Below are 9624 nucleotides of genomic sequence, written 5' to 3' on the forward strand. Positions count from 1 at the left end.
CACTGATTTTGTGCCAAGACTATTTTGCGGGACCTAACTTTTGCAACTCTTACCTTAGTCGTTAAGGTCATGGGCATGCCAGTCCACAAAGACTTGTTCATTTGCCATGTTTGCCTTGGAACCAATAGAGATAGTACAGTAAGAGGAAAATATTTAGAAGTAGTTAAAGAAAAGTGATAACTGTGATTACATAAACTTGCCTTTCCCACCCTGAATGGTATCCGGATTTTGGTTAACCACCCAGAGTCCTTTATTATGGCAATAATTGAAAGGTCCAAGGCTATATAAACCAGACTTAAAAAAATAAATGGGACATAACAAATTCTATTATGCGTGCAGTTGCATGGAGTCTGAGAGAGAGGCAATATGAAACTCCTCGTAAGTATATTTTCTGGTTTCAAATGCAGGTGATTAGGCTTTCAGAGCCAAAGTTGCCAGGGAACAATTCTTCCCCGCCACCAATGGACTCTTCAGATTAAACCCAGATAGAATTTCCAAATATTAATTTGACACATGACCTCTCTGTTTGCAAGGCTCTCTGTTTTGGAACATCTATCTGAATGATGGGTAGCTCCCCAAAGAACTAATAACTAACTTCTTAAAAGGTCAAGAATCTTTGAGGGTTTAATAGATATTCACATTTTAGGGTCCTCTCTTCCTAGATTTATCTTATTTAAAAATTGCCAGTGAAGGAAAGTTTCAGATGTGTTTGATATATGGCCCCAACTTTCAGAATAGTTTAATAAAATATTGTTGCTATCTGCATCTCATGAATCTCCTTGCTTAATCTCATTGTGTTATGATTATTGTTCATAGAGTAGTTGTTTTCATTTTCTTTGAAGATGAACCTCACTTTTATGGTGTCATGGCATGTGGAACATTCCCTTGTGTATTGTAGGGGTAGGGGAGAGGGAGGTTGCTTATGTTGTAAGTGCACTTGGGCTAAGTGACCCTTCAGTGGGGAAAAGCTCACTGTCACACTTTCTTTTCCTAGCCTGTTCCTTCCCTACTAATTCTCTTTCACTTACTCTCAGACACCTGAAATTCTCTCAACAAGCAAGGCAGGTCATACGAAGAGAAAATGATTCACTGAAAATATCTGAAGAACTAGTAACATCTGAGTAAAATCTATTTCCAGATGAGGTGTAAATAAGCAGCGCCTTGTTCTTTATTCTCAGGCAAGGCAGGGAAGAAAAGGAAAGGAAAGCAGGTGCCAGAGGGGACAGTGAGGGGTCCCCAGTGGTTGGGAAGAAAGGGGAAGGTATAGAAAGGGAAGGTTGAGAACCTGAATTATTACTTATTTTACAACTTGGCTTAAGATGGTCCTGTGCTATGTGCAGATAAAACGGTTGGTAAGGTGCCTAATATTCAGCCCAGTGATTCGACAGCAGATATATATATATATATATATATATAAATGTTCTTTGGCGAACGATAAAGCTTTGCCTTCTGAGTAGCCAGCACACTCCATATCAACCACACTGAATGGTCCTCTGATGCACTCTGGGGTCCCAGAGTTACAAGAATCTGTGAAGTCATTTTAAGAAGGCTCCAACTCGCGGAGTTCCAGGCTCTGCACTCATCTGAGACTAAGGTAGCTAGCATGCATTGATATTTGTTTCCATTTCAGATTGTGTCTTTCATCCTTGTGGTCTTCCTCCTAACTCCATCTCTGGCCCTGACGATGAGTGAGGGTGGAGGGATCCAACTGGTGAGAAATATTTCACAAGTGTTAATCCAGGGTGATTTTTCTCAAGTACTTGTGAGTGTCCCTTTAAATCTGCAAGATACAGGCAAAACAGAAACTGAACTGTCAATTCTTCTTGTTGCTTGGTTTTCTCCAGAACATCGGTGACAGCCATCCTCTGGATGGATCTGTTGGGACCCAGAGCATTCATGTCAGTGCCTTCCGAGGTATGGTCAGCATCCGAGACAACAATGTTTTGAGTGAATGGGATGGAATCTTGGACTACAATAATGTAAGATGTGGAACATATTCATTACAATGCCAAAGACAGCCTTGTCTGCTCCAAAATCTAGCCTTATGCTTTGTCAGAGAGAAGAGGACATGTTCTACATCTGCCTTGTCTAGGTTTAGGCTCTCAATGGGAATGCTTATTTCTAGGTAAGGGACTAGCTTTCCTGCCATTGTGTGACTTTTTTTTTGTGAGCCAGCAACTGTAGGAGGATCTTCTGTAGTCTGCAGGGATCCCACATCCGTCTGTGTTCCTATGAGCTGTTGACTGCATATGGCTCCTGTAGGTCTTAGAAATATGAGAGCTATTTAAAGTACCCTATTTCTTATAACTGGTACATACTGTAAAAGTTCCTTTGTTTTGAGCTCTGATTTTAATCAGATTATTTACAAAAAAGAATGATTTACTTTCACTTTTAGAAATCTCGCCTTAACTTCCCTGCCTGCCTGTGTCCTGAGATAGACCTAGGAGGAAGATGCAGGACTGGGGAGTGATTGCCTATGCCCTTGGCCTGGCTCTCTGATGGACAAGCTCATAACCACAGAGACATCACTCAGCCTTGCTGTGTCTTGGCTTTCTCATCTGCAAGAGAACATCAATAGCTGCTTTTCCTACCTGAAAGGACTCTGGGAGGATTAAATGAAGTAGGAGCCCACACTCCTCACATTGACCCAGAAGACTCTCTGACATCTAGTCACTGCTAGTTAGAAGCCCATCCATCTGCCTCCACACTCGCCACCTCAGGGAAGACACCTCAAATGCAGGCTTCGTCTCCGCTCCCACTTGTGTCTACTACTGGGCTCTCTTCCCCAAACACATTCTCCCTTGCTCTTTACCTGACACACTCCTGACTTCCTCAAGGAGACATCTCTTGAATCCTCCTAAATGGCATGCAGTTTAGTGATTTCCAGTTCTGTTTTAAGCCATAGAAACATTTTTGTTAAACAATATATTCTGTAGGATTTTGTTACATAGAACAAAAGAAGTCAGAACTGCTCTGGCGAGAGGATGGAGGCAGGTGAAGTGTCCTTGGGCTCAGTTGGACAGAGCTGGAGGACCACTTCTCTGAAAGAGAACCACTTCTCTGATTCAAAGCTGAAAGAGGCTAAGTGACAGGTTCAGGGCCAAGTGGAGGGATAGTTGGTGGCAGGCACAGGCCTAGAATCTGAGTCTAGTGGGTATGACCCAAAGATCCTAATCAGCCCAGACATTCAGAGAACATTCTGTAACACAGGATGCTTTCTAAAGCAGTAGTATCTCATCTCATCCTCTCATCATCATGACAACCCTCTGAGGGGAGGCCTATCATTTCTCCTTTACAGGTGGGGAGGCTGAGGGGCATGGAGGCAGCTGAGGACTGTGACAGCTGCTAAGTGCTAGAATAGGACCTTAAAGTCAGCTTTGCCACCAGGCCTGACTCCAGTGCCACCAGTCCATTAATGGTGTGTAGAGTGCCCTGGGGACTTCTTCCCGTGCCTGCAGCAGTGACAGTGCCCCAGGCCCTAGGAAACAGCAAGAACCTCTCTGCATTGCCAGTCCTACTGTTGGTCTCACTCTGGAGCCAGGGCTGCACTCTTCTGGGGTGCTCCGCATCATAGTCTAAAGGACAGCTATGTGCCAGCACTGATGGCGAGGAGGAACCTACTATTATTGTGACTGAGTGAATGACATGGTTTTGCTGTGTTGCTTTAAGGCCCTCTTGGTGGCTAAGCTGTATAGCAAGATGGCCTGTGTCTTGGCCAAGATGGACCAAGCTCCCTTTCCAAGTTTGGATGACATTAGGAAGACCCTGGACCACCAGGTAAGTGAGACCAGCTCACCGCGGTCCCCTCCTAGTCTGTTATTTTCTGTCTCTGCATTCCAACCTCCTAGGACAATTGTATACACACAGGAGGAACTCAGTCCATGCTTGTGTTTTATGCCCATGAAATCCTACCATTGTGCAAAAGACTCAAGTCCAGTCCAAAGCCCATTTAAGTCAAATCATTATTTGATCAATAGTGTGATGACATAATTTTGTTGTATTCCAAAAGGATGTGAGCTACGTGTTAGTGAATATAAACTGTTGACTATAGATATTAGAATTAACTAATAGTATTCACGTCCCTGTGCCTTCTCTCTTCCTCTGCACCCCTTCCCCCAACCACACACATACATATCATCTTTTGATGAAAATAAGCCTAGGTTTGCTGAAAATCTCTTCCCTTAAGCTTCTTAAATGACAAAGGTAGTCAAATAAAGTAAAAATCAGTATGAAGTCGTTGGCAAGTCACTGAAATATGCTGTCATTTCCTTTAATAACCTGCCCGGATCATTTGAGCAACATTAATATCCATAGCAGGAGAGTTATTGAACTTGGGGGAAAGAAAATATGCTTTGAGTCACATAAAAAGAGAGGTAGAAGGTATTTCACTCATCTTATTTACAACAAGTAACAAGTAATTTTTAAACTATTCTATATTATCATCACAGATAAGAAAATATTGGAGGCTGGAAAGTCGAGAATTTAAGAAAGTTTAAAAAGTTACAAACCTAGTCACAAACACAGGCTCCCTCACAGATTTTTCTAGAGTACTGTTGTCACCTTGTGGCCAGATAGAATATTGCAGCGAGACACAAGACAAGGGTGGGTTTGGGTTTACAGCTATTTTTGTAAAATGAATCGCCCATGTGTGCTAAAATATATTTCTTGTCTCTTCCACCTTGCTGCACCACCTCTATACACTGTCTCACCATTTCCAAATACCACCTCTTCCAGGCTTTAAAGCATTATCCATCCACTCGTGGCCTCACCTACACTGTTCTACCCAACCGGGTCAAGAACTTAGCACAGTACGGAATGGCCATCAAGGACATGTGCCGAGAGGTCCCTACCTACTTTGCCCAGCAGCAAAAAGAAGGTGTGTTAATAACTAGAAATCCAAGACCATTGGTGAGACAAAAGGTGTGATACCATTTTTAGATCATGGCAAATTCTACTGACAGTTTTTGGGTCTATTCCATGTCTTTGCTACTGAGCATACAAATAACGTGGCCTGGTGGCAGAGGTGATTTCCTGACATCAGCGTTCGTTGAGAACAGGATTCAGAGGTAACTTAGCTTTACCATAAGGTTAAGGACAGTCATGTCATCAGTGGGATTTGACAGTTGGTGAATACGGTCACCTGAGTCAAAGCTTCATTACCTCCTGCCTGAGCAGCACAGTGCCTGGCATCCCATTGTTAGAGGTCCATTGCTTTGGGGTTCTCAGTCTTCCTGTATCTCAGGCTCCCCAGGGGTTGGAAAGCAGGACACTAATAGTTATAGACTGCATTGGGGAAGGAACGTCTTAGTGGCTGGCACCCCTGCTGGGGATATGGTGGGGATCGGTGGTGGCCAGCTTGGAAAGCTACCAGATAAGATTCCAAAACAACCTGCCATTCTAGATATAGTCAGCAATCTCTTCCCATTAGGCTATTACCAGTCGCTTACATCTTAGGATAAATTAACACAATGAATGAGACATCCTCATAACAGAAGGATTCAGCAGGAAAATGGGGAGAACTTGAAGAACTGGGTGTTGAGAAGGATAGTTAAAGGTCAATAAAATAAAAAGGAGGGGATGTGGGGCCAGTTGTTGGAGTACGGGGGAGAGCTCTCATTTTAGTCCCACAGTCTCTTGCTAGTAGAGCTCTTCTGAACACCACACATGATTTAGGTGTAAGTCATAACATGAGGTCTGTCCAGAAAGTATCCAGCCACATACTGTGAAAAAGAGACACTTTTTGAAGAGGATACAAGATACAAGAAGTGTTGTACCTAAGACAATGAAGCCTCAGTCCCCGTCAAAGTAGGCATCTTGGGACCTCACACAGTTCTCCAAATCACCATCAGCTGCCCCATCATATTTTCCTGAATTTCATTGATTATCTGAAATCTCTTCCCTTTCAAAGGTGATTTTAGTTTTGGGAAAAGCTAGAAGTCACAGGGTGCCAAATCTGGACTGTAGTAGGGCTGAGTCACCTGGATGATTTAATGTTTCACCAAAAACTTCTGCACAAGATGAGATGCATGAGTGGGCGTGTTGTCATGATGAAACTGCCTCTCACCAGTTGCCCATGCTGTGGCCTTCTGAATAATTTGAATAGTTTCCAAGGAGGAATGTTCAAGCTTAACACAAAGTTTGATGCAGATTCATTGCTCTACTCACTCAGTCATTTTGAATGTAATGGCCACATAGTAACATGCTCATTCAAAGTCATCTACTGCCCCCATTGACTAGTACAGTGAAGTCATTGTTGTTCATGCATGTGCATTCCAGTCCACTCTCCTTGGCTGCCAGGTTACATCGATGTTGTGCAAACTGTTCTGGCTATATTAACAATGGCTGGACTTTTTCTGGACAGATCTCGTGTATGCACCCTACTTTGGAGTCTTAAAATGACTAAGTAATTGTTTTGTAAAATCCTTCTATTTCTTCTCAAAGGTACTGCACTGGCAATTGACCCTGATTCATGTTTTGAAGTCCAGCTTCTGTCCTTTATGGGGCTTTCCATCTGTGGTGAGATCCCTGGACTCTGACCTTCCATGTCAGGCATGTGGAGAATGGACCCACCTAGCTGGGGCAACTGGCCTGAAACCAGCATGCAGGACCTCAACACTCCCCTTCTGCCAATAAAAGCTCTTCATTTCCACCTTCTTCCTTTCAACTTGAGATCCAGCTTTGTAATCTGGAAAATTGGGTACAATTTCTTCTTCTGGGTTAGAATAAAGTTTCTTGCCTCACTGGTCTAGCAGATGATGGTCTATTCCCCCCTGCCTTCACCATCCTCCCTCGAGTTACTGGCATTCCCATCCATGTGCAGTCCACAAAACTGCACACCTGCATGGTGGGAAGGAGGAGGTGTCTCTCCTAGAATGTCTCATTTCTAAGGGTCTCTCTTTGGAGTGTCCCTTAAAGAATTTCTTGAAAATTTTGTCAATAAATAAATAACAAAAAGACACTAGCTACAGCATAGACAAGTTGTCAGGTATGAGGCCACATCTCTGTCCTGCAAATTAATGCTGAGATTCTATGAAAGCCTATTCACCATGGTGACCCAACCTGCATTGTGAAAATGCCTGAGAGATCCAAGTGAAATTAGGTCCCCCAGAACTCCCTTTTGTATTGGTCTAAACCCCTTAGTGATAACTCACAGACATTTCTCTGTGTTACAATGAATAAGGGGCCTGGTCTCTTAGCACTGGTTCTTTAACTGTCCATTGCTATAGCTGGGAAGGACAGAGACAGCTCCACCTACACCACACAGAACGTCCTTGGCTCCCCTTACATTACAAATGGGAATAAAGGGAGGAAGGAATATTGGAGATACAGATGAAGATATCTACAGAGGTTGTGTTGGAGTTTGGAGGACTTTATTTATTTTCATTTATTTATTTATTTTATTTTATTATTGTTTTTCAATAACAGTTGTCCCATTGCCCCCCCACCCAGCCCATCCCTTCTGCTCCATTGTCCATGTCCATGGGTCATTTATACATGTTCTTTGACTAAACCCTTCCCTTACTTATCCCCCTTCTCTCCCTCTCCACTCTGTTTTGATAACTGTTATTCTGTTCTTTGCTCAGTTTAGTTCATTTGTTTGTGTTGTTTCTTAGTCTCCTGTATTAGGTGATATCATATGGTATTTTTCTTTCATTGCTGGCTTATTTCACTAAGCATAATTCTCTCTAGTTCCATCCATGTTGTCACAAATGGCAGGAGTTTCCTCTTTCTTTCTGTTGCATAGTATTCCATTGTGTAAATATACCACATTGTGTAAATATACACATTGTGTAAATAAACCCTGGCTGGTTTAGCTCAGTGGATTGAGCGTCGGCCTGCGAGCTAAGTGTCGCTGGTTCGATCTTCCAGTCAGGGTACATCAGAGAAGGAAAACTCTGACTCCAAAAAACCTCCGCTGCCTTGCGGCATACCTCTTCAGGGGAAAGGCTAAGGGAGTAAACCCCGACAGAAAATCCGGAGCCGGAGTCCCTAAGGCGGTTTGACGTTGTAGTCAACACCGGCAACTCCTGCGGCGCACCTGGAGCCAAGCTGTATCGACTCCATCTTTCCCTTGGACCCTTCAGCTGCGAAGAGAGGGGGGGTCTGCTGCATGGGCAACAGCAGACCCTCCATATTACCCTGCCCAGGCTCTGTAGCTTCAGCGTCATCACAAGATGTCGATTCAACACGGGAGGAGACAGATACCATGTCACTCCCGAGTCGGACTGCACAGCCATTCTCGGCGGTGCAGATAGACTCTTAAGAAGCTACACCATCGTCTCTCGAGACGGACGACTGCCGACGAAATATACCACAGCTTTTTAATCCAATCCTCTACAGATGGGCACTTAGGCTGTTTCCAGCACTTAGCTATTGTAAACAACGCTGCTATGAACATAGGGGTGCATAAGTTCTTTCGAGTTGGGGTTTCAGGATTTTTCGGGTATAATCCTAGCAGTGGAATTGCTGGTTCAAAAGGCAGTTCCATTTTTAGTTTTTTGAGGAAATTCCATACTGTTTTCCATAGTGGCTGCACCAGTCTACATTCCCACCAACAGTGCAGTAGGGTTCCCATTTCTCCACATCCCCGCCAGCACTTGTTGTTTGTTGATTTGTTGATGATGGCCATTCTGACAGGTGTAAAGTGGTATCTCATTGTGGTTTTTATTTGCATCTTTCTGATGGCTAGTGATGTTGAGCATTTTTTTCATGTGTCTATGGACCTTCTGTATGTCTTCTTTGGAGCAGTGTTTGTTCAGTTCCTTTGCCCATTTTTTAATTGGGTCGTCTGTTTTCTTGATGTTGAGTCATATAAACTCTTTCTATATTTTGGAGATCAGTCCCCTGTCTGAGATATCATTGGCAAATGTTTTTTTCATATGGTTGGTTCCCTTTCCATCTTGCTGATGTTTTCTTTTGCTGAGCAGAAACTCTTTAGTTTGATGTAGTCCCATTTGTTTATTTTTTCCTTTATTTCTCTTGCCTTAGAAGATGTATCCGTGAAGATATTGTTAAGGGGGATATCTGAAATTTTCCTGCCTACATTTTCCTCTAGGACTTTTATGGTGTCACAGCTTACATTTAAGTCTTTGACCCATCTTGAGTTTATTCTGGTGTGTGGTGTAAGTTGGTTGTCTAGTTTCATTTTTATGCACGTTCCTGTCCAGTTCTCCCGGCACCATTTGTTAAAGAGGCTCTTCTCACTCCATTTTATGTTCCTTCCCTCTTTATCAAATATTTGTTTTGATCGTATATTCCTGGATTTATTTCTGGGCTCTCTATTCTGTTCCATTGATCTATATGTCTGTTCTTATGCCAATACCAGACTGTTTTGATCACAGTGGCTTTGTAGTATAGTTTGATGTCTGGTATAGTGATTCCTACTGTCGTGTTCTTCTGTCTCAAGATTGCTTTGGCTATTCGGGGTCTTTTTTGGTTCCATACACATTTTTGAAGTATTTGTTCTAGGTCTGTGAAATATGTCATTGGTATTTTAATAGGGATTGCGTTGAATCTGTAAATTGCTTTGGGTAGTATGGACATTTTAATGATGTTGATTCTTCCCATTCATGAACATGGTATTTGCTTCCATTTATTTGTATCTTTCTTAATTTCTTTATTCAG

The 9624-nt window shown here is 42.8% G+C and overlaps 1 protein-coding gene across 1 annotated transcript; it reads left to right on the forward strand.

Annotated features, from left to right (window-relative positions):
* Positions 1–307: 307 nt before the first annotated feature.
* Positions 308–6748, forward strand: LOC150006142 (gastrokine-3-like). The gene is given in 7 exon segments (XM_090280278.1): positions 308–361; positions 364–378; positions 1631–1711; positions 1845–1979; positions 3670–3777; positions 4735–4876; positions 6442–6748. Coding segments are annotated over 7 exon segments (630 nt in total). The 3' UTR covers positions 6537–6748.
* The last annotated feature ends 2876 nt before the right edge of the window (positions 6749–9624 follow it).

Source organism: Furipterus horrens, unplaced genomic scaffold (genome assembly GCF_987537825.1).
Source record: "Furipterus horrens unplaced genomic scaffold, mFurHor1.1.pri manual_scaffold_6, whole genome shotgun sequence".
NCBI classification, from domain to species: Eukaryota; Metazoa; Chordata; class Mammalia; order Chiroptera; family Furipteridae; genus Furipterus; species Furipterus horrens.